The sequence below is a fragment of the Crocodylus siamensis genome, chromosome 3, assembly GCF_052110815.1.
Source record: "Crocodylus siamensis isolate JL-2025a chromosome 3, ASM5211081v1, whole genome shotgun sequence".
Lineage (NCBI taxonomy): Eukaryota > Metazoa > Chordata > Crocodylia > Crocodylidae > Crocodylus > Crocodylus siamensis.
The window spans coordinates 256,201,714-256,227,094 of record NC_143397.1 but is presented as its reverse complement, the minus strand read 5'-3'; the positions used below and the strand labels follow the sequence as shown (position 1 = coordinate 256,227,094).

Genomic DNA, 25,381 nt, shown 5'->3' with positions numbered 1-25,381 from the left:
GTCACCTTCTTGGCACCAAGGGCATGCTGCTGGCTCCTGTCCATCTTCTTGTCCCCTGTCCCCCCAGGTCCTTTTCTGCAGAGCTGCTGCCCAGCCTGTCGCCCCAGCCTGCACCGGTGTATGGGATTGCTCTGTACTAAGTGCACAACTTTGCTCTTGTCCTTATTGAACCTTGTGAGATTTGTTTTGGCCCAATCCTCCAATTTGTCTCTCTGAATCCTAGCTCTACTCTCCTGCATATGTATGACTCCCCCCAGCTTGGAGTCATCTGCAAGCTTGCACTGCATCCCATCTTCCAGGTCGTAGATGAAGACATTGAACAAAAGCGGCCCCAGGACCGACCCCTGGCACACTCCACTTGATACCAGCTGCCAACTAGACATCAAGCTGTTGATTACTACCCTCTAAGCCCAACGATCCAGTCAGTTTTGTGTCCACCGTTCAGTCCATTCATCCAGCCCGTACTTCCGTAGCTTGCTTGTGAGGATGCTGTGGGAGACCGTATCAAAAGCCTTGCTAAAATTAACTGTGGACCTTTGAAACTTAAAGGGTGAGCTGTAGACTTGGGAAGAATATACCAAGATGCGCATGCACTGCTGCATTCTACTTCAGCGTCAGCTTATTAGCACAAACGCTAACGGAGGAAACAAAAGGGATTAAAAATAAGTTAATTAAAAATAATGCAAAGTGGGTCTGATTGAATCTTGATTACAATATGAAAAGATATTTATATGGATGTCTCTCTATATTTATAAGCCGGTTCTTGTTGGTATGCAGAATTGTGCTCCTAATGCTAAGATGTTTTGAGTTGTCTACATGCTCTGAATTTCAGGAGAGGTTGTTCTGCCGGGGGAAGGGAGGAATCTGAACGCGGAGGCGCATCGGGCTGTGCAACGTCTCCCTAAGCAACTGCAGGAAACTTCACTCTCGAGACATTCACAGTTCACTAGTGTTCTTGCCGTTAAGCGTTGTTTTGTCTTGCCCAGGAGTAGGTGGCCAGTTAAATCGGACCATCTCTAATCCAGGGGAGCCATTTTCACAGGAAATCGGTGGCCTCCTGGATTCTCAGTCACACACATGTTTCTCCATCCTTGGTATGCAAAGCATCCTATGTGCAGGCCAGATTAGCTCAGCCAAGATGTCCCTCTCCCCATTTGGGTCTTCACCAAACTGCTGATTTGGGTCCTGTCACGTTGCACCGGTGTGTTTGACGCTTCTTGTTCCCTAGGGGGCTCAGACACTTTTCCTGGGCACAAGTCCTCTGTCTCCTACGCCTTCATGGGACCCAGCTTTGAGGTCCTCTGTGCTAGACTTTGTTGCTGCAGAAATCCTTCTTTTGCCCGAGCCTTTTTTTTTCCCTTGAGCCCCCGGTCTTCAGAGGCGAGCACAGCCAGCTGCTTTCCTGGCTTTGCTGCTTGCAAGTTCCCCCTCTCTAAGCCCTCCCCCCTTCATTCTGCCCATGGGGGTCTGCCCGTGAGACGCCCTCCTTAGCCTGCCCATTAGTCATCCAGAACCAACTCCTTAAGGTTAATGGCTTTTTTTGTCTGGAAGATGATGCACAGCAAACAGGGGAGGTGATCCATGTTGGGGAACATGCCAGCCCATGGTTGACTCACTACGCACGGAGGCACATAAAGAAAATGAAGTAAAATTCAGAGGTTTCTCCATAAGCAGATTCCCCCAGTTATCTCCTAGGCATTTAAGCTCTCCATCTTTTGTGATAGCTTGCTGCCTTAGAAGGAAGGCGACAAGTGGGAAAAAAATCCTTGTGCACCAGTTGCATCTTGCAGATTAAACCGACATGCTCCTTTTTTAATTCTTCCTTTATTTGAATTGTAGCAATGGTTAGGATGCCCTGTCATGGATTGACGTCAAGTGGTGCTATGCACTGTGCACATGTATGCATTATTTCTTGCCCCAGAGAGCTTGCCATCACAGAGATTAGAAAGAAGAGTGCAATGTAAGGGGAGTCTGATTCTGGTTTACTGATTTTTTATTTTTTTCCCCTTGGGATTTATCCATTTTAGTAAAGTTTTATCTACTCTGCTCGCCCATCAGCAGTACCTTAGAGCAGCAGACTGCATGGATTAGATGAGATTACCATACCTTGCTAACTGTTTAGGTCTCCCTTCTTTGCAACACATGAATATAGGGTCTGCATTGGCTGATGGTCTCATGGTGCAGTCTGGTTTCTTCCTTACCTCTCGCTAGACCATCATTCCTTGCTCCATTCCTCTCTCCTCTCTCCTTATTCTTCCTACCACTCTTCTACTAGTTTTCTTTTTTATTTTCTTCTCTAGCTATGTTGGCTTCTTCACTGTGGCCAGTCTCCATCCATGTCTTTATTTTTGATTTAATTGGTATAGACGGACTAAAGAAGCAAGTTCCACATTTTGATGTGAAGATGTTTAAAAAAAAAAGAAAAAAAAAAGTTTATTAGATTTAGGAGACCTGTCCCCAATTTAGATTTAGGAGACTCGTCTCATGAGCGTGTTCCTAGATGGGGCCAGCTTCATAGTTTGAATGCAGCATAGCTGTATTTGCAGAACAGGGTCTTCACTTCAAAGTTGTTCTCCTAAGGAGCTAAACCTTGCAGGTGCTTTTCTCTGCTTTACTGGCATCACCGGATGCTTGCATGGGTTCACTTTCATCCAGCTGCCTCTGGAGATGTGCTGATAGCCTGCAGACAGTGCTGAAAAGGGTGCTTTAAAATGATGCCTGGCATTTAACCATGCAAGTATAGGCATGCCTCTGCACCTTCCACCCCACTCCTAATGTATAAGTATCCAAACATATAACTGTCTCTGCCTCATGCAATATAGGGGAACCAGCAGTTTTCTAACTCTCAGGGTTGTGTTTAGGATGCGTGCGTCATAGGTTGCGAGGCACTCAAATACTACCATACAAAGCCCCTCAAACAAAGATTTAAAGCAGGGCTCTTGCTTTCTTTTTTTCTTTTACTGCAGCAACTGTAATTATTGGTCTTCTTTTCTCTAACCTTCTAGGTATTTTAGATTTGCTACAAAATTGAGTTCAGGAAGGCAATTGAGTACACCTGGCTGCAGAAAAGCCATTAGCAACTGCAAATTAGTGTGAAATAATTAATAGGCAGGAATGATTAACACTGGGTATGCAGGCGATTTTCATTAGGCTCAGGCATAAGGAAACTCCTGTTGATACCTGTGCTACTTTTTGTTGTCTTGACCTGCACCCCAGCCCCTTTTGAAGTTAATTATATACAGATCAGTAGAGACAAGCCACTATAAGACTGCTTAGGCTCCAGAATTGACTTGTATTCAGGGATTTCCACTTGCCAAGGCATCCGGATTTCTGTTTTCACTGCAGCAGTCAATGCCACTTGGAGCTAATGACTGATTTATTCAAGCACCTGTCAGCCCAGTGTGCATCAGAGGCTGTACAGACACACATCACTTCTCCCGCTGCTGAAGTTTTTTTGGTTGAAGCACAGCAGGCATTGGCAGGTGGGAAGATGAACATTAGGAAGTCCGGGTAGCTGTTTTGACCTCTGACACCGACTCCTTCTGTGGAAGTCACTCCAGCAGTCAGCCTGCATCTCATCATCCCCATCTCTAAGATGATCATAGCGCAGCCTTTGCCTAGGTGCAAAGATAATTAGTGGCAAGGGTCTGCATTGAATCCTTAGCTGTATAGTATCCTGCTGGTTCAGTATACACCTGTGCATACAAAGTGCTATGCAAGTGTGGCAGGAAGCCACCTTTGTTTCTCCCCAAAATCTCTGTGCTGTGACAATTTGATTAGGATGGGCCCATCAGAGGAGACGCACCCTTACCTTCTCTCTTTAGGTAACCTGAGATGAATACAGTCCTGATAGGGGGGGAAACCTGCTCCCTCTGGGTACAGGACTGGTATCGCCTACCTGGGTGAGGGGCTTCTACCTGGTGGGCTGGAGTCTGGCCAGCAACTAGTGATGTATTTCAAATTGGTTGGCCGACAGCCAACAGGTGCTGGCCTCCATTGGTCCAGGGGAATGAGGTCACAGGGGCCATATAAGTTAAGACTGCCCAGGAGGAAGGGGCAGCAGCCATGCGGGGGACTCAGACATGGAGAGGAGTTTACCATCTGAAACTGGCTCTCACCCCCATAACTCATGAGTGAGGAGTGGCCTGCCTCCAGAGGGGATCTCCAACAGCCTGGGGATGATGCTTGTGAGTAAGCTACTCAAGATCTGATTAGATATCTAGCTGGCAGTAACTCAGATGCGTGATCAAAAGGCTACCGCAGCCACACTGTTTTGCTCTATGGGATTTCTATGATATTGCTCAATCTTGTACCCTATTTTCACCCTACCCCTGTAATCAGTGCAGTTCTCCTTTGTGACTGGTGTAGGAGACTTATTGAGGGGTGGGTCTAAATTATGCCTAAGAGGCCCCTTAGGTCTGCGGACTAAGGGAGGCTTTCCTTTTTGGCCCCCAACTTGGGGAAGTGCCCCAAGTGCCTGTACTGGGTCGAGTACCCGTAGGATTATTAGGCCTGCATTTCCCCGAGGACACAGGGCCGAGACAGTCCCTTCTCGGGGTGGTGGCAGCTACGTTACCCCCAGGCTAGTGAGGGTGCTCCAGGAGGGGGTCAGCCGGACATGAGGCGCCCCAGGGGGAGCTGGGAAGGTGGTCGGGTGCAGGGAGGTGGGTGGCTCAACGCAGGAGCGCCCCCAACTGGCCCGCCACAGCAAGTACTCTGTGTGGGTTTTTGTTTAGATGCATTTAAACGCTTTTGCTTTCTTTCTGAACTTACGTGTGGCACATCTTCCAGTCTCAATTGCATTTAAACGGAAGTCGCCACACTGTTAGAAGGAGGGAAATGACAGTGCTAGGACGGTGTGGGGCACTGGCAGTGAACTGGCACTCCTGGTATGACCACAACCTTCGATATTGTCCATGTTGCAGGGGTATAATAGGAGATGACCGCTGCACCTGTCTTTGCCTGCAGGAAGTCGCTGCCCTTCTCCTTCTCTTCCCACTCTCTCTTTTCTTTTTTAGATCATGAGCTATCTGTGGCAGAGACTGCACATCATTGTAGAGTAGCTAGCACAGCTGCGTATCTGATCTCAGATGGGACCTGTAGGCACTAGCGCAATATTAAAATACAATAAAAATAAAATCAAATAAAATAACCCATTGTTTGTGATGTGATAGATCAGAAAAATGCAATATTCACATTGCCCCATGCAGCAGAGTGACCCGTTTAGGGGTCCAGGGCTGCGCAGACCACGACTTGGATTGAGGATTCCTCTTGCGTGTCCTCAGAAGTGCATTATAGATGCTCTTTGCTCATGCAGACTGGGGAGTGGAGTGCCGACACTTCTGGTTCAGGCACATTGATGCGATTGCCTGTGCCGTTTTGTAGGCAAACAACCAGAGGCTTGTTTGAGAACTGAGAAACAAACATCCCTAAAGTCACTGCTGCCGCTTTAGAAATTTGAGAAAAATAAATCACTGTTTTCCAAAGGCGAGAAGCGACGATCAGTGGCAAAGGATGCTGTGTTTCCTTGCTACCTTTTAAGGAAATGCAACACACAAGTGAATGGAAAAGGAGGGAAGGGGGGCGGGGGGGAAAGCAGCAGCAGCCATTGGCGTGTTCTTGGCAGTGCCCCATTAAGGAAATGGAGGAGAATTGATTTGCACATGTGCTTCTGCAACGCTTCCACTGAAAACTCCCCGCCGCTGCCAGGGTCTGCGGTAATTAAAATGCACCTTTCCTCACTTGTGGCCCTGCACTCCATTAGCAGTGGGGCATGCAAACCATTTACTGCCTATTGGCAGCCCTGTTTTTTATCTGGGAGGGTCGTAATATTTTAACACTGCGTCTTATGAAGTCTGAGGCTTTCAGTTTTTTATTAGGCCACAGCTGTTTCTCATGCTCTCCACCCCTTGGCCCCCCATCTTTTTACAGTCTCAGTAAGTATCTTCACTCGGCCACGTACAGGCGTTCCTTTTAACAGTGCGTCGCTCCACTTTTCTCGCTGCTGCGGCCTCCGAAATAGTTACTGGCCAAAAACATTGCTTCTCTGCCGGGGCGAACTCTCAACGGCAGCAGTGGCTGTAGAGCCAAATTAACATCCTCCAAAATATAAGCAGTAAAAAACAAGAAATCAAAGACATTTTGCTGCAGGGGGAAATGAAAGCCCCTGACAGGTGTCCCAAATGCTGTGGTAGTATCTTAACAACTCAGGTCATCTTGACGGGCTTCCTCAGCTTGCAGCTTTGAGAAGTTGCACCGAGTGATCATGTGAAGCCATGCCTGATTGCTTCCTACCTGTGGCCGTGCGTGATCTCCAGGGGTTGGGGCATTTATTATTCACTTATCTGCTGGAACCAACTTTTGTTCCTCGTGTCAGAAGGTCCATGATACTCTCCTCTCGCTTTCCAGGTTATTGGATGTCTAAATAGGTCAGCGTGTAGATGCTGCTGGTTGACTTTTGTCCTATGGAGTTGGTCCCTTGACACAGACGTCCTTGCCTATGTTATTTGGAGATTTAAGAGACTATTAAATATGTGTCACTGGAAAACAAAACAAAACCAAAAAACTTTACAGGTTAGGGTTGGTCCGGAGTCGCATGTGGTTGGTTTTGACTGCATCTCGGCTCACGTTGGCCCCGGTCTTGAGTTTGGTCAGAGGCTCGCTGAAGTTCTTATGGCAGCCCGATATGGTCAATCGAAGGCTTTACACCCGGTTAAAAATGGGGTGAAGCCGAGAAACCACAGGGAAGTTTTCCTAATAGCGAGATCCATTTGGCAGAAGAATAATCTCCAGAGGGAAGCAGCAGAGAACATCTATTGAGTAGCACATTTGAACTGTAAACGGCTTGAGAACGTGCTCTGGGGACCACACCGTGTTGACTGGGCATTAAGGACTCGTTTCTATCATAGATTTTCTTTTCCCTTTCATGCATCGGTGACTCGTAACTCTTCAGTCTGCAATTTAGGGGTGTGGCACATAATGGCTTATGGAAATCTGATTTAAAAAGAGGGATCAGAATTATTTGCAGCCACAATATAAATGCAGGTCTCTATTAGCATCTCACACATACTTGCTCTTACTTTATCACAGGCAGGCTTTTCCCCTTTTCCGGTTTCCTGTAGTGTGCACCTCAGGCAAGGTCAAAAACACTGTGGTTGTACAAAATCCTTAAGACACGGGGAAAAAAGTAGGAAAACGCCACTTCTTAGAATCACAAATCGCTGCCGGAGGGCAAGGGAAGAGTAAAGAGTGGTAGGTCCGGGACTGAGCCTTGCCCGGAAGCTGAAGCCGTGTCTCCAGATAGATGCCTGTTTAAACGTCCCAGTGACGATTGACTTCTCCGCAATCGCGTAATTATCACCGAACCCTTGAACTGAGGATGCAACCCCCACTTGAAGTATGGCTTAAGTAAAGCATCATTTTCCTACAGCAGGGCTTGAGCATGTCGGGTCACATTTATTTCCTTCCTCTCCTTTCCTTGTGTATGGAGGCAGGTTATCAGTAGACAACATGGAGGGGGTCCAGAGGAGGCCACTCGCATGATCGGGGGCAGCAGGGCAGGCCCTACGGGGAGAGGCGACGGGACCTGAACCTGTTCGGCCTCCACAAGAGAAGGCTGAGGGGGGTCTAGTGGCCTGTTACAAACTAGTCAGAGGGGACCAGCAGGCATTGGGGGGGGTCCCTGTTCCCCCGAGCACCGCCAGGAGTGACCAGGAATAACAGTCACAAGCTGGCAGAGGGGAGATTCAGACTAGACATCAGGAGGCGCGACTTCACGGTCAGGGCAGCTAGGGTCTGGAGCCAACTTCCAAGCAAAGTGGTGCTGGCCCCTACCCTGGGGGTTGTTTAGAGGAGGCTGGACAGTCACCTTGCTGGGGTCGTTTGACCCCAGTACTCTTTCCTGCCATGGCAGGGGGTCGGACTAGATGATCTGCTTGGGTCCCTTCCGACCCTAGAAACTATGAAACCCATGTAAGTCTTCATATGCCTCAAGCAACTTGTCCTGCAGTGCTGTGTCTGTGCTGTGTAATACCACGATACCTTTCCCTAGAATAGAAAAACTGATCCCCAATGTGATGTTTGGGGGCCTGAAAAGGAAGTAGATTATTAAACCCGGTCATTCCTACAGGCAAAGCTTTATAGGACTGCGTTGCATATAGACATATAGAGGAACAATGCTTTCCCCCCTGTGGGCCAGGTGGGGGGATCCTCGTCTCTGCCTTATTCTAGCAGTGTGCAGAGCTCCATTCCCTGCATGTTTGCTTCCCGCATGAAACGTCAGGTAAAAAGGAGCTGAAATGCATTAATTACTGGTTTGGAAGGAACGTGTATGAAGCCTCTCATGGGGGAGTTTCACTTTGCCACTGTGCACAAGTTTACAGGCACTCACCAATTCCTGTTTGGGCTGCTCTGGTCAGTGTTTTGCATACCCTGCATTTTTCAAAAGCTAATTTTTTGCATTTTGCAAAATCTGCATTTTTCAGAGGCAGCAGGTCGAATAGGGGAGCTGAGGGGTGGGGATTACTGAGGTCTGATGCCTCCTGGGACTTCGATATGGCCAGGCCCCTGAGCAGCTCAGGTTACTTTTTTGGGTGAAGTCCATGGGGATTGATCAGCCCACCTGGATGTTGCCCATCACCCACGTTGCCTATCACCTGCTGCTGGGTGAGCTAGCTCATGTTCATAACCTGCTTTGAACAGCACTGCCCTGATTTTCAGCCTAACCCCAACCTAGTCTGTCTCTTTTAGTGGGTCTAAGCGGCTGTGCTTTGTCTTGAATCAGATGGTAAATGGATCGAGGTGGTGGCTTTTGTAGAGTATCTGGCACAGTCCGACCCTAATCCGGATGTTGCCTCCTGAGAGCAGCTGCAATGCAAGGACAGGGTGGCAGTCATCTGATTAGGCCTGCAATTATTCCAAGCTACGTGGCAAGATCAGGTCCCCCTTCCTGCTTACTTAGGCTTTCTCTCTTGGACTTGCCTCTTGGCACATGCTCAGCACCACTTTGCAGGTGAGCAATCACGCTGATGGTTATTGTGCCGGCAAACAGGAAGGTCAGCTCTGAAAGTCTGATCCCTAAAAGTTTTCTCTGTCCTCTGCTTCAGGGCCCGCTGATGTGAATGGAAAGAGTCCACCTTACACGGACAGACTTGGGCTGTGCTACATAATGGTTCCCCGTGTTTCGTGTTCAACCTGCCAGCTTTCAGGAGCAGCTGTGCAGTTGTTGGTGTGCGAGGGCTTGTGTGTGCCCAAACAGCAAAAGGCAAAATAGAGAACAAAGCTCTGATAAATGTCTTTTCTGGTGCTATTCGTAGTCAGGGGCAGCTGGGAGAGTAGCCTGGTGCTCAGGAAGGCCTGGCCATACTGTGCTCAACGTGTTTTCTTGTTCTCTCCTTGCAGCCACCCAGATTGATCCCAACGAACTGCAGGAATTGTTTCAGGAAACTTCAGCCAACGTCTTTCGAATTAACTCCAATGGTGCGTATAATGAAAGGCTTCCCAGTCGATTGTATGCCATCCCGCTGATGACTTGTATGCATGTACGCAGTGTTCAGCGAGCCCCCGTTGTCAGGGAGCAGATATTAATGCATTTTTACTGCCGTGCCTCACGAGCTTCAGCACACGTACAATGCACATTTCTTTATAAGATGTAAAAATATTCCACCATATGTTGCATTAAAAAGCACAGATCCATTCTGAACCTTGCTGAGACCACATCCTTTTCTATTTTTAATTGTGTCATCTGGTACACAAGAAGGAATTAGGAGGCAGAAAGGTGGAATGAGCCAGACTAGTTCTCTGAAGTGTTGCAGTGCTGCAGAGTTCAGAGCCTGTCATATTAGCATGCAAAACAGATGCTATTTCCTTTAAAAAAAAAAAATAAAAAGATCATTCGCCTTTTTCGTTCTTCCCCTTTGCAGCGTGTTGAATGGGGATGCCATTCCTGGTCATCCCCTGTAAGCCTGTTTAGGAAACTGTTGGTCCAACAGTGAAAGGGGCTGAGTGTCTCTTGAATGAGGCTCAGGATCCTCAGTGATGGTTGAAGTCAGTGATGGATGAGATTTGTCACGGCACTAAGCTGTTGTAAGACAGCAGCTGAGAAGGGGAACTTGTTTCTAATGGCTAGAGAGAGTTGAGGGTCGTGAGTTTCCCCCTCCCCACTCCCATCCGGGAATGATCAGTGATACCCAAGGACCTAGGTGGGGAGCTCCTCACACAAGGACTAGAATTGGATCATGGCTCTTTATTCCACGCCTTATTTTTTCCCCACTTATTTTCTCTGAGCCTTGAGTTCTGGGGGGAGAGGGAGAGAGTGAGTGAGTGAGTGGTCATCAAAACCAGCGAGGTATTTCGTTTATGCAGATGAGCAGCAAGCAATGTGCGCAATGGGCTTCTGGGGAAGCTGGTTAAGCAACTCTCAATGTCACCGAGCTTGGGAGCCTCTGGCATGGAGCAGAAATGGAAAATGTTCAATGAGGCGTAGGGAAAACCATTCCCCAGTTGAGCTGGGTGGCAACAGAAGGAGAAGATTTGCTCCTGACCTTTCCATGCAGGGGTGCATGGCTGAGATGCTTATGTGCAAGGCATGTATTCACCAGGTGCTGCAGAAGTGGAGACACCCCTGAGAGGCAGTTCTGATATCACGACCCACTTGTGAGCATGTGCACTGCTATCGGAGGGGCATCAAACTACTTAGGGATGATGCTCACATTAATCTGACTCGAGAGCAGTGAGTCTGTGGTGGCGTGAGCTTCAGCTGCGACGCGGGACCACACGTGTGTTTGTGCAGCATGTCCTGAAGTCTTTGAACCTGGGAGGAGCAGAGCCAGTCTGAGCAGTGGTGGGAGGCGCAGTGGCCACCGGGTGCCCCAGGACTGTTGTACTCTTCCTATCAGACATGCCTGGTGGGGCACCTGGCCCTGCTGCACCCCAGCATCCCCGCTTGTCCTGACCCAGGAGGGGCCACTGCATCCTGGGAAGCTGGAGGACTTCAGCTTGGGTGGACTAGCTGTGGAGAGTGGATACGCCTTAATGAAACAGGAGTAAAATTAACGTGCAGCCAGTCCAGGGGTTAAGAGTGTAAAATTGCTGTGAAACGAGGCCCTAGGACATCTTTCTCAGATGGCATGGGCTACATTCAGGTTCTGTGTAATTACGTGCAGCCTTTCTGAATCCCACTTGAACCTTCAGTCTTTTTCTTCTGCTCCTTGCTTCCTCTCTTGTACTGCTCTGTAATGTCAGAGGTGTCATCACTTGAGAGCTCTTGGAAGTGAACAACAGTATTGCCCACATTTAAAAAAGAAACTAGGTAGGGTTCAGGGATGAGCAACTAGAAGATGACCTGGCACCTCAGACAACATACTTTAAAGGTAAGGCATAGAAGATCTCCATTTATTTTGCTTTCTGGGACATTTAAGAGGACATAATCATGGTCTATAAGTACTGGTGTAGGGAGAAAAATATCTGTATAGCACAGGGCTCAGACTTACCTGCAGGGAACTGCTCTCCACCATGCTGCCTGACTGCCACATGTATGTGTGCATGCACACGTGCATATGGTGCCCCTTGCTTGTGATTGCCCTCCTCCCATGCCCCGCAGCCTCTAGCAGCCCCTTGCAGGCTGGGCCTCTATACCAGCCTGCAAGGGGAAACCCATGGCTTCCCATTTTTTTTTTTCTCTTTTGAAGGAGAACATCCATGCTTTTCTCCTTTAAAGGAAAAAAAAGACTCTGCATTTTTCTGCAACAAATAGAAAACCCAGATCCCTGGTGATCAGTACTGCATGCAGTGTTACACATGGGGTCCCCCAGGGAAGCATTGATACTTTCCTTTGTTTTCTGGAAATACCTCCTAATGCATTGCTGCAAAAGGCTAGAAGGAGACTTTTTTGAATAAACTGGTAGCACTCAAGCTGTAATAGTTATGATACTTTGTAGGGTGTTTTAAGTTTTTTTTAATCCATCACCACAAAGCACAGGATTTTGAACCACCATTACTCGTTATAGAGTAGCTTATCAAAACGCAGATGTAGACAAAACTCGGAAACCCTGCACACATTTTCTTACTTCAATTTCTGCACCAGTTTGTCAGCTGGTGTTTGGACCGGGACAGGCTGAGATTTGTCTGCAAACCATGACTTTTTCTCTGAATGAAGAAAGCCTTTGCAGCTCAGCTCACCATCTCTGACTGTGTCTGATCTGACAGCTAAGCCAGACCTCCCACTTGCTGCTTATCACCTGCGTTTCTTCACAAGAATTTCTCTTTCTTACCATCTGCAAATCACTTTTAAGCACCCCTTCTGTCAGCTCTGTCCCTTTGTCCTGTGTGAACACGGTATCTTCAGCCCCTTTCAGAAAGGTAAGGGAGCGTGGAGTGTGCTTCCTCCTTACCATTGGGGTAGGGGTATCGTTAAGGTGAAGTAATCTAGTGTCCCTGATCCCATGTTTGAGGCCTTCCCAGCACAGAGAGATTCATACATTTTTGATGCAACGCTTTTGTGTCTCAACAGTCTTCCCCGAATATCTGAACGACTTCTGTAGAGAGTTGTGGACTCTTATACAGCCAGATTGCCTTGAGTCCCAGCGGCAACCAGGAGCAGTGATGCTATCGGGCCAGCCTCCTGCTCCTGCTGCCTCGGTGCTTACGTCGGTGGGTCTCAACCTTTTTAGACTTCAGGCACTCCTGAGAAAATGCCAGCTTGTGTTTTGACTCCAGAAAAATTATAGAGCAGTTTTTCCGTTGCAAAGACCTCAGGAAGAGGGCAGCAGGGCAGAGTGCTTTTAACACCGCAGATTCCTGCTGTAAATATCTGGGTTTATCTTGTGACTCAAGTTTGCACACTTACCGGTGCTGACATTGAGTGGTGCCCTGCGGCATCTTTGAAAGGCTCTCAAGGCACGTGGCACCCTGGTTGAGAATTGCTGGCTGAGCTATTGCACTGATAGGTGTCTGATTTATAGGCAGTCTGAGAGTTACATTTAGGTGGCTTTTGGCAACCATTTGAGCCCATCTGCCATTTGCCTCCCCCTCTCACTTTTCCGCTTTGAGAGCAATTTTCTGTAGGGAGGAAGTTTTGCCTGATAGCTGCTGAGCCTGGGAGCGCTCTTAAGTTTTTAGAAGTTTTGCCGTCTTTTTTTTTTTATGGTCTGGCACTTAGCTGCCTTGCAGTAAATGCCTTATAAATAAATAAAATAAATAACACCAGTAAAAGGAATTGATTCGGTATATCATGTTGCCAGGGCTAATCGCTGGAGAATGGACTGGAGGGAGCAATCCTGGCCTGGCCAGATGGCGAACCTGAGAGCTCTGTTAGTGCTCCTCCGTCTCTAATTCTTCTTATTTGGTTAGTAATGACAGGTTGGTGCCGTGTGAGGTCCCATTACTTTGATCCTGGGGCCTGAGCAAGGAGTTTTCAGTGTCTCACCGACACTATAAATTCTCAGCTGCCAAGATGGGGTAGCTCCATTTTCCAAGTCCTCTTAAAGCTTGCAGCAGGATAGATGAAGACTTGGGGCCAGGCTTTCAGTTTAGGTAAATCTGCAGTTCCTTAGAGTTGGCGGGACTCTGCTGATTTACACCTCGGTGGGGAGTCCGGCTCTCTGCAGCAGTGTATTACACGTGCTGATGCAAGGAAGGACTTCTGGGTCACTGAGCAGAAATCTTCGTGCAAGGAGGATGTGGGATGTCACCTTTAAAGTGGTGGCACTCTGTAAAGTGGCCACGATTGGCCTGTGGCTCTGGTGCTGGGCTTGATGTGTTACCTGATATAGCAAACTACTTTGCCCCAAAGCAGAGCTACAAAGAATTTTTTTTGTTTCATTTAAGCTTTTGGGGTCAGAAAATTCCAGTTTGATAAAACAACTTCTTGGGGGGGAATGTATTGGTTTTGTTAGCGATTTTGTACAGTGGTTTTTGAGAAGCAGAATAAAAATTCAGGTCAAAGCAAGAAAGAGAAGATTAGTGTGGGTTCTGATGCCAGGTCAATGCCATAAATGGCTACTAGGCGGGTGTCATTCTGAGATGAACTTCTCGGTTTCATAGATTTCATAGACATTTGGGCTAGAAGGGACTGCGGAAGATCATCGAGTCTAGCTCCCTGTCCCGGGGGGCAGGAAGTCAGCTGGGATCAAAGGATATGATCCCGGCACCCGTTCCTGCCCGGGGCAGGGGGTCAGACCTGATGATCTGTTTCGGTCCCTTCCGACCCTAAGTACTGTAATACTATGAACTCTCCTGTCAAAAGTATTACATTTTGCATTACATAGATAGATAGATGTAACCTGGATCTCCCAGGTACTAATGGAGTACCTTAAATAGATAACCTGGCTATGCGCTAGAGATTGATTTGTGGGGGGAGGGCATGGAAGATGAGTATAAAAATGGGGATATTGAAAGGTCTTGGGTTTATTTCAGTGCAAATTGGGATTTTTTTATTTTAATCTTGAAACTTTAGTAAAACAGGGAAACCCTTTCCTGCCGTCTCACTGGAGGGTGATGTTGTCCAAGGTCTATGCTACTGTCACGCAGAGCTGATGGTCCATCTCATTTCTCCAGAGATCTCCCTACCTCAGCAGTACGGACTTGCTCGGAGAATGGGTCATCCCTTTGGCTTGTTCTGGCTTTCTCAGCGTATGTTAGCAGCCTATCTTTGTGATGATGTAGCTGCCTTTCCTCTCCTTTAATTATATACATTACAGTAACACGTTCTTGTAGACTGAGTACGTGTGTAAAGACTCAGACCACCTTGACTCATTCTGTTCTTTGACGAGCTCATTATAACAAGTACAGCGCCTTTGCTGCTGCATTGGTTTCTTTTCTGATGGTCTAATTGGCCTTGAAATATTTTTAGACACTGTTGTGTTTCATTTTGGAAATGGACAATATATAGGTTGCACTTCAGCTTAATTTGTTAAAGCTGCGGCCCCCCCCCCCCCAAAAAATGGGGAAATTATGCTACGTGGGAGACCTCTGGAAAGGTTAAACTCTGTGGATGTTAATGAAGACCCTCTGTTTATTCTTGTGACCATTTTGTGCCTCCCACAAAGAGTAATTGTTCTCTCTACTGCGTAACTGCTTCAGTGGCTCTTATCATGCTGTGTCTCCAAGTGCTTTTCAAAGCACCGAGTGTGAGGCTGGCAGAGCGATGGATGTGTGGGCAAAGGTGGCAGCTGCGCGGTGTCACAGAGAATATGGGAACCTGTTTTGCAGAGCGATGGAAGGGGGGCATGGCCTTAATTTTGGCTGGGAGTCTAATGTGAGTAGGACTGTGCTGGGTTTTCCCTCGGGATTTTGTACCCACCTAGCGTGCCCTGTTCAGTTTTGAGCTCTGCACTTTTAAAAAGGATGTGAAAAGGGTAAGGTCCAAAGCCAGGGGACACAAATGATAAAGGGCTTGGAAAGCAGGGCATACGATGAGAGGCTGAAGGAGCTAGGTATGTTGAACTGGTGGAAAAGGTGCCGAAGAGGCGGGGGGGTGATAGCAGTCCTCGAATACTTGAAGGACTGTCATAAAGAGGAGGGAAAACATCTTTTTTTTTTTTTTTGTCTTGCTGCACAGAATAGGAGATGGAGCAAAGACTTGACGTTGCACCAAAATAGGTTTAGATTGGATATCAGGGGAAAAAACCCAAACACTTCTTCACTGTTAGAGCAGGGAGGCAGTGGAGCAGACACTTGGGGAAGGTGAGGACTCTCCGTCACCATATTTGGGGTCAGGAAGGACTTTTACCCCATGGTCAGATTGGTACGGGCTTTGGGAGGTTTTGCTTTCCTCTCTAGCAGGAGGTGTACCCTTCTTCCTGGGGGTCTCTTAAGTGTGTATTAGCAGCATTTTATAGAAGCACGGCATTGGCTGCCTCTGCTTTACCTGTGGCTGGTTCGGATGTTATGTCATGTATTGCACCAGGGTTGAATGGGTAGTTTTGCTAAAAAACTTAGACACCGGATTTGTGTGGGATGGTCTGGTTAGAAACGATCCTGCCCCAGGCAGCAGGTTGGACTAGATGACCTTTGGAAGTCCCTTCCGACTTCTCTATGACTCTGTGTCTCTGGAAATGAGCCAGGCAGTCACGTACAGGTATGTTCACCCTGCTTCCTGGCCTGCTTTCCACTACATACATGCATGCAGTAAAGTTTCTTCAGCCACTGGTTCTCAACCTTGTCTGTACCAGGACCCATTCGAAAACATCAATGGCCAGTCCTGACCCACTAAATAGTTTAAGTTGAAGGCACACAAGTATTTTGACCCCAAAATACTTATTACACGGTACTAGTTAAAGCTGTTCAACAGTCTTAATTTTAAAAGACAGAAATCACCATCAACAGGAAAACATTAACACCAATATCTACATGTGACCATCCATTACTCCTAAGAGATGTTCATTGTTGTGCAGTTTTGCAAATTGCCAGTGCACCTTACTCCCGACTCGCAGCCCCCCTGGCACTGCTGGTGCCCCTCACTCCTAACCCACAGCCCCTTCCCCAGCCTTGCTGGTGACACATGGTGCTCCCGGCATCCAGTCGCTCCAAGCAGCTCCTTGCAGGCTAGAAGGCTGCCAGCTTGCAAGGGAAAACCCATTTTTCCATGACTGCTCGCGACCCTTTCAAATATTCTTGCAACCTTCTTTTGGGTCGCAACTTATGTGTTGAGAAACACTGGCTTAAGCAACTTTGGATCCCCAGTCCCTCTGTAATTGAAGAGTATAGGCTTCCTCCTTCAGTTAGGCTATTTGGAAAATACCTTCCCAGGATGCAGTGTGAAAAGGTATGCCACAGGGGGAGAGGGGTAAAGTTGTAGTATAACTGAGAGACAGTTAACTCATGCTCACTAAAGACATCCCCAAAATGTGCATGCATCAGTTATTAGATCAGCTTTCTGTTACCTTGGAACTGGTGCTACTATGGAAAACTCAGGCTTCCCGTTGCCCTTGGCAGTTGTGCAAGGCACTTTGATGACGTAAATGAAATTTTGGGGAATTTCCAAGGATTGCAATACATGGGGATATATGAACTTTGATAATCAGAAGTGTTTACAGTATCGTTTCAGCCTGGGACGTTGTGGATACAGAGGTTGGGAGACACGTTAGGAAGTACCTGCTGCCAACAGGAGATTGTTCCCGAAAGCGAACCGAAGGCTGAAATTTGTAAACACGCGCCTTCTTATTTGATTATTGTGTTGGAATTTAATCATCTCCTGCCTTCTATAGTCAAATTAAAAAGCTAAACTGATGACTAGGATTTGAGAGGCAGAACAAGGGCCAAGCAGGCTTTATTCCACTCTGGGGTCTTTCTAGGTAGAACATTAGAGTTTTTGTGGGAACTGCAAATAAAATCCCCCTCTTTTCATCTACAAGTGTTGTCATCCATCCCAAAGCAGAACTGGTTGGTTCTGATTACAAAAAACATGGATGAATTTTTTTTTTTTTTGGTGGAAAAAACCAATGGAAGAATAATGTTTAGGGTAAAAAATAGGAAGAAAAAAAAATCCTTCCCCCAAATGCACACATCTGGAAGAGAAGTTTGTTCACCCACTTTTGTGTCTGCGTAGGGCTTTGTGGTCAGACCGCATGTCTCCTCTTAGTGAAAATCTGGGCATCGTTCATCACGGAAGATGTAGACTGGCTGAGAAACCCAGCCCATGGAAATGAATAGGATACCTGAGCTACAATTCCTGCAAGGCACCGTCACAGCAGTTCTGAATCAGTCATGGTTTTCAGTAGGTGTGCACCAATATTTTGGGGGCCGATACTGATAACCAATATTTAAGAAGGCATATTGGCCAATACCAATCTGATTTCTGATACAGTTGCCTCCAGCAGGTAAGTCTGGTGTGCTGAAAGGGGAGGGGGGAGTGAGGGGAAGGGGGATGGGGGGACAAATCGATGCCATCCACAGTGAGGGAGGGGGCAGGTGCTGCTCAAGCTGGGTGGGGTGGGGGTGGAGCTGAGGCTCATGGGGGAGGGAGGCAGCTCCTGTCACTGTTTGCACCTTGAGAGGGCATGGGGGGGTGTGTGCCCCCCAGATCTGTGTGGGGCAGGGCAGGTTGCAGCTGGGGCTGTGCAGGGCTCTCTCAGCAGGGGCTGGGCTCAGAGCAGGTGCTGGTGGTGCTAGGAGGATACTGCATCCACTCCAGATTTTGCTGCCGCTCCATTCCCAGCACCATGGCTGACCACCCAGCGCAGCCCCAGCTCTTCCCAGTGCGTGGGTGGAGGTGGGGAGTTGAGTCGGGGCTGTGCCAGGTGGCTGGCAGCAGTGGCACTGGGAGCAAAGCGGTGGGAAAATTTGGGGTGGATGCAGCATCCCCCCCATGCCACAAGCACCTGCTTCGAGCCCAGCCCCCACTGAGAAGAGCTCCATGCAGGTCTGGGGGACATCCCTCCCCCTGGGCCCTCCTGGGGTGCAAGCAGTGGCAGGAGCCACCCCCCCCCCCCCCGCAAGAGCTGCAGCTCTGCCCCCCCCCCGCCTCACCTTGGCAGCCCTGGTCCCTGCCCTCACTGTGGGGGGGGGGTTGATCTGCCCCCTCCACACTGCTTCTCTCCCCCATCCCCTTCCACCACACTGGACTTACCAGCTGGAGGTAGCTCTCCATGCTTCCAGCTGTGCTCCTTGCTGCCTGAGTGCTGTGCTGCGAATGCATGCAGCACGAGCATTATCGGACAAGTTATTGGCTGCACTGGGCAGATATCCGTTACAGCCAGTTTTCCTTATATCGGTACCAATCTGACCAATGCATTGGTGCACCTCTAGTTTTCAGGCAAAAGCTTAGCATTCTTTGTCAAAAACCCCCCCACCCAAATGTTGATATTTTTCTGTGGGAATTAGACATTTATTGTCCTTCCCCCACAACACCACTGCCAGAATGAACAAAGTTTTAGTCAGAAGCTCAATTTTGCCTCTCAGGCTTTTTTGGTGGAAACCTCTCAACCAGTCTTGCCCCCAATACCTCACCTAGCTTTGCCATCCCATCTATCCATTCTAACAAGAACGATCCTTGCTACACATTTTATTGTCAAAAGACTTTGCAAAGAGTAAGAAACAAAATGGGTATGAGAGGTAAGGATAACTGACTTTACAGACTTTGACACAGATGGTTTAATAGTTTGGCCACAGCTGCACATGGGGAGTCAGTGTCAGAGCTGTGATTAACCTTTAGGTATAGGTGACTGGTAGGGGGGACGTGGGGTGGGGGGGACGTGCCCCCTCCAACAGGGCCATGCTCACCGTGGTCACCGCCGGCAGCTTCTCACCAGCCCCATCCCCACTGCTGACGCTGGCTTCTGCAGGTGCCTCCCTCCCCCTCCCCCCAGACTCAGGAGGCACCAGTCGTCTATGCCTTTAGGATTTATTAGATTTCATTCCATGTCATTAATCTGTACTCTTTTATGAGTTTTTGTGTTTTATTGCCTTCTTGTGAAAGATCCCTAGCAGCTTTACATATTTGCTATATAAAAACCAAACTTAACCATTCTTAATTTAACAATAACATGGGAATATCAAACATTTAAAGGTCAGGCCTTTAAAAGATGAGCCTGTCTTCTACATTTAAGTGGTGCATGTTCTGGTATGTGTATATGCGTGTGTACACACATGCCTATGTATGCAGTCATACTAATATATATTTTGCTCTTTGTATATATTTTATATATATATAGATGGATATAGCTATTTATCTAGATAGATATCTATCTATCTATCGAGTGCGTGTGTGCATACACACAAATAGGGCACTGTTATAACTGTACTAGCAAAGTCCCCACCAAGAATGACGGGTGGGCGGCAGGGACAGAGCACAACCACCCCCTGCCCCGCGTTGCCCCTATTCCATGTCCGGCTTTGCACAGCCCCCTTCCCTGCCCCCCATCCTGCTTTGTGTCTGGCCCCATGTACCCACCCAACCACACGCCACGCCCACCCAGCCACACAGTACACACCCCCCCCCAGCCATGTGCCACACACCACTTACTCACAGCCAGGCACATGCCACACACACACAGCCAGCCACCCACCCAGCCACAGCCACCCAGCCACATGCCACAGACACTGAGCCACACACCTCCCCTCAAGCATTATGGACAGACAGATGGAAATGCTAAGGCTTTTATTGTATTAGAATATAGTTATTGATATATAAAAGCGTAGTATAACAACTTTAAATAGCATGCACATTAAAGGCCAAATTATGTTGTTGATACACGGTTCTCATGGTTAACTTTTCAAAGTGCTGGATTGATTTTTCTTAAGTCATTGTGCAATGAAAAGGAAGCCAAGTTTCTAACTGCAACTATTCTAGTGGGAGCATGTGAGAAAAAAAAAAAGTTCCAGTTTTTTTTTTTCCTTGCAGTTGCATAATTCAAAAGCACTTGAACTTCTTAGGCTCAAACTTTGTAAAATAATTGTTGGCAGTCTTGGGAAAAAGTACCATTTTATATGAGACAAAACATGGAAAGGAATTTAGCTGAGGGAGTCTTAGGCAATTGCAATGAGAAGACTACATTGGAACATAGAGCTCACCCTTTAACTTTGATTAGCAATAATTAGGAGAGCAGGTACTCCGGATCTTACCTCTCCAGCAAGGTCATAACTCCATCCAGACTTGTCTACTGGAGGTCTCGAAGAATCATTGTACCTTACTGTATGTTTAAGTGGTAGCACATAAGAATGGATAAGGAATAAGATGTGAATAAGCCGTGCCCCCCCATGTACACTACGTTAAAACGATGCATTTTTATTAGTGTTAGTCTTGCCCTGTTGAAGTCACTGCAGTTAGTTTTAAAAGGCATGATTGCTTACAGCAGATTGGGGACCATAACAACTGCTAATCCTGGAACCAGACCATGGAGCATACTTCCTCTTGCTCTCCAAGGCCGGCTGCATGGGGAGAATTGGACATGCATTCTTGCCCTTGGGGTTTTGATGTCTGTTTGGCATTGTCTTCACTTGCCCTCACTATTGCAGAGCTGAATCTGGAATGGATTAACAAGGCTATTCTTATAGCTGGTGTCATGGTAGCATCCAGTTGTAGGTACAAAATCAGTGTGTGCTCTGCACTGTACAAATATGACACGACAACAGCCGCACCCTAAATACCCTTCAGTCTAACGGTTTTAAAAAAAGGACAGAGTTGCTGCTAGAAGCGGGCAACAACTATTACAGTGCCAATGTTGCATCTGAATGCTCCTGTTGTGAGACAAGTGAATTAAGTCAGTGTAGTTTTAATCCTGTATGGAACACGGTTAAAGTTATGCTGGTTTTGCTAAACTTTTCCAGGATGTTGGCCATGTAACAGTTACCTTGTAGCTATCATTTGATGCTGGATGTGTTACGTCTGTCCAAGGAGTCCACCAGGGATCCTGGGGTTTTTTGATTAAAAAAAGCCAAAAGAAAAAACAATTTTCAGATATAAAAAAATAACCCCAAATCCACATTTTTCTGTGATTAAAGTGAAATGCCACACACACACACACACACACACACACACACACACACACACACACTCTCTCTCTCTCTCTCTCTCTCTCTCTCTATATATATATATATATGTATTTTTTTTTTTTTTAAATCTCAATTTTTGGATATACCCCCCAAAAAAATTCTGCATTTTCCCATTATTCAAATGAAACACTATATATATGGCATTCTCCTTCAACACCTTTCTTAAAACTCTCAATTGTCATGATGTCTACAAAGAACTTAAAAAAGGTCAGGGCACTGGGGGACACCACTACTGCTCACAGTGATAACCAGGGATCCTGGTTTTCTTTGATTAAAAAAAAAAAAAAATCCAATTTTTGGATATAAAAAATAACCCCAAATTAATGTCACATATATAATATATATGACGTTTCTTTTTAATCCTGGGAAAATGCAGATTTTGGGTTATTTTTTTTATATTCAAAAATTGGGATTTTTTTTTTTTATCAGAGAAAACCAGGATTCCTGATTATCACTGTGAGCAGTAGTGGTGTCACACCAGCATCCTGACCTTTTTAAAGTTCTTTATAGACATCATAACAATTGAGAGTTTTAAGAAAGGTGTTGAAGAACATGGGATGGCTCTGTGCATCTCTTCAGGGAGTTATTTCCTTGTAAGAAGGACAGCATGGGAGTAAGGATGAAGGCTTTTTTTTTGTTTGTTTGGTTTTTTTTAAGTTAGCAAATAAGCGATGCAAGCTGACACCTTCACTATCTTGGTATCATATAAGGAAACAGAGGATAAGCTATGAAAGATCTGAGAAGCAAAGCCAATTTCACTGATGAGAAGTGGAAGAAAATTGACAGAGGGAAACAAAAGGCTAAGATATGTTGTCCAGGCACTGAGATAAAAAAGAAATGATTGGTCATTTCAGCTGGATGCAAGTGGGGACACGACGCAAGGTATCTAAGCCAGAAGAAGGATGTGTGTTCAGACCTATTTGCTATATACGCATGGTGGGGTAGGCCCACCGGGAAACAAGAAGCCTCTCTTAGTGGTTAGAGGGAGGCCATTAGCTGTATAATGATTGATTTCTTGGGGGGTGTGGTGGACCAGCAGGGGCACTCACCTGCTGAGCCACCCACCTCACTGTGCCCATCCACCTACCAAGCTCCTCATGCCTCCGCTGGGCCACCTCACGTCTGGCTGACCCCCTTCCTAGACCACACTCACAAGCCTAGGGTAATCGCTGCCACCACCCAGAAGTCTGGTCTGTATCTGGGCCCTGTGCCCCCTGGGGTACACAGGCCTTGTAGATCTTGAGGGTGCTTGACCCACTGTGAGAGCTTGGGGTGCTTTCTTTAGCCTGAAGCACAAAGATTAGCCTCCCTTAGTTGGCTGAGCATAGGGAGCTTAAAAGCTTGCCCCAATCCTTCCCCGCCCCGAGTCCACCATGCTTGTTATAGTGGAGAGCTTTATTGGTTAAAGAGGATAGGCTTGAGGAAGGGTACAGGATAGAGAAGTATGAAAGAATAACCCACAACAAACCATGTCAGCTTAGTAGCTGTTTGATCTGCTTCTACATTACAGTCAGCTATATATCTAGAGAAGTTCCAAGTAGTTTACTCACTTCAGCATCCTGAGAGAGAGGGAAAGAGCTGCAGATGTTCCAGTTGTTGTATGTAACTGAACATGGCTGCCGCCCATCTCCCGGGGAGTCTCAGCTTTATATAGCCCTTTTGACATCAGCTTCGAGACCCAGTCAAGGCCAGGTGTTGTTTGGCAACCCAGGGCAACCAGACTGACAGACAGGTGAGAAGAAAATGGTAAGGAAAAACCTAATAGAAGAGTTGTGGAAGAAACTGGGATGGCATTCTTCCACGGGGGTAAAAGATGATAAAGCAGGAGTGTGAGTGTGGGTCAGAGGTTAATAACCAGGGTCTCAACGGGAGACACTGAGCAGAGAAAACCAACCAGTGGGTCTTTTCAGATTGTGAGGGGATTAGGGGCCAGTTGAGAGTTTTAGTGGTTTTATAATAGTCTTACAGTCCCCCAGGGCTCTCGTGGTGGGTGTCAGCTTCCTTTCACCCAATGCATTCTGATCTGGACTGAAGACTCTTTGCAGGTCCCAATCCTGTGTAGTGCTGTGCAATGCCTGTGGGGTGCTGAGAAGCCCCCAGCACTTGGTAAGATCAGGTCCATTGCTCCAGATCAGTCTTGCATGGAAGGATCAGTTTCAAGGGCAACTTCTTGCTGCATTTTATGTGCCCACCAGAGAGAATATATGTGGTGGAGTAGTTTAACTTCTTCAGTGGTAATTGTGGATGATGCCATGTCAAAACACAAGTGTGCATGCACAGCTGATTTGAGGGGAGGAAGTGGGGAGGTGGAGAGGGGAGGCATCACAGCCCTGGGTCTGGTTTTAGTTTCACCCACCCAGTTCAGTTACAGTGCTCATCTGTCACACCGTGCATTTGTTGGGGTGGGTCATCAAGGCCCATGGGTAACTCAGGCAGAAGGAGCTGTACATGTTGAGTACCAAGGGTTGTTACTCTCCCATTCCCAGACTCCTTATCCAGGAGCACAACCATGCCCTGAGCTGGCAGCAGAGGGGAAACTTGTTCCTTTTCTAGGGTCTTGGATTAAATCAGTGCACCAAATCCTGCAGTCTTGGTTTTCATTCATTTCTTCCTCAGACGGAACTGAGGTCCCTGAGATTTTTGGCTGAATGGTTTGTATGAAAAATGCATGAAGATACATGACATGCATTCTTCATTGAATTTGAAGAATGTACGGAGATGTTTGCAGGCTTCAGTTGGGAGCAGAGTGGAAGGGAACGGGACTAGGTGAGAGGAAAGGAGTGAGCGTGTTTATGTCTACCATAAACTTAACCCTGGTTAGGCTCGCATTGTGGGTGGTACCAGCAGTTTGTGCTTCCCTCTGAAGCATCAATGTCGGGTAACGTAGCAGAGATTATGGAGGTAATTGCACTATGCAGATCTGATCTGATCTGGCATTTCCAAGGGAACGGGCAGATGACAACTAATGCATACAGTATAGCAACAGGAAAAAAGATCGCTTGGGGTATAGAGATGGCCAGGTTGTCACCCATCGAGACCTGCAAAGCAGCTATGGCACCACTTCTGCAAGGGCCTGGGGCTGGCAGATGTTCAGGGTCTGTCAGGGACATTAGCAGGAAGCCCAGCCTGGGATTATTGCCTGGGGAGTTGCACCTCCCTTGGGTCTCTGGCCTAATCAGCAGGACTTTCAGCCCCGGCAGGATGTCTAATGTTACAATGTAAAGTTGGTACCTAGAATTCAAGGTGAAGAAGGACATTTACTTGTGTACCAGTGGTTTTGCAAGCCTGACATTCAGAGTAGTTGCTTACCAACAGTGCCTCTTGCAAACATACTGGAGGTTGGGAAATTTGGTTTAGGGCCAGATATGCTAGCAGAGCACGCTTTTGGGTCCAGAGGGTGCAATGGACATCATTCAAGGGTGCCAGTATCACCTTTCTTGCTGTGCTCCAATTTCTTGAAGGCAGGGTTCTTCGGGTAGATATGATATCTTTTATTAGACCAACTAAAAAGTTGGAAAAAAAGTTCTTTGCAAGCTTTTGGGCACAAACACCCTTTGTCAGGCATAGAGGGATGAGCCTACAGCCTTCACTTCATAAATCTGCTGGATACAAAAAACCATGGACTTAATACAGATGTTGGGTTTATGACACATTACAACCTGCCTGACATCTGATACCCCAGGTAACCTGCCTCCAGCTGACCACTTGCATTTCTTCATACATTTCCCTTCCTTCCTCCCTTCCTCTCCTGTCTACCCATTTTCTTCCTAACTTCCACTTGTTTGCATTATCACAGACATGCTTGGTGTAAATTGGCTTCTTTTCTACCTTGGAAAACACACAACATCAGCAGTCTCCCTATGCCTGACTAAAAGCTTGCAAAGAACTTTTT

At 47.2% G+C, this 25,381-nt stretch overlaps 1 protein-coding gene across 11 annotated transcripts in view; it reads left to right on the top strand.

Moving 5' to 3' along the window:
• The window catches only part of TSNARE1 (t-SNARE domain containing 1), a 791,067-nt gene that overhangs the window by 272,855 nt on the left and 492,831 nt on the right, over nt 1-25,381 (top strand). For all 11 annotated transcript variants that reach the window (XM_090040739.1, XM_090040746.1, XM_090040740.1 and 8 more), the window contains one exon: nt 9,400-9,477. In XM_090040739.1, coding sequence (XP_089896865.1) covers nt 9,400-9,477 — 78 coding nt within the window. The remainder of the gene's footprint in view (nt 1-9,399; nt 9,478-25,381) is intronic.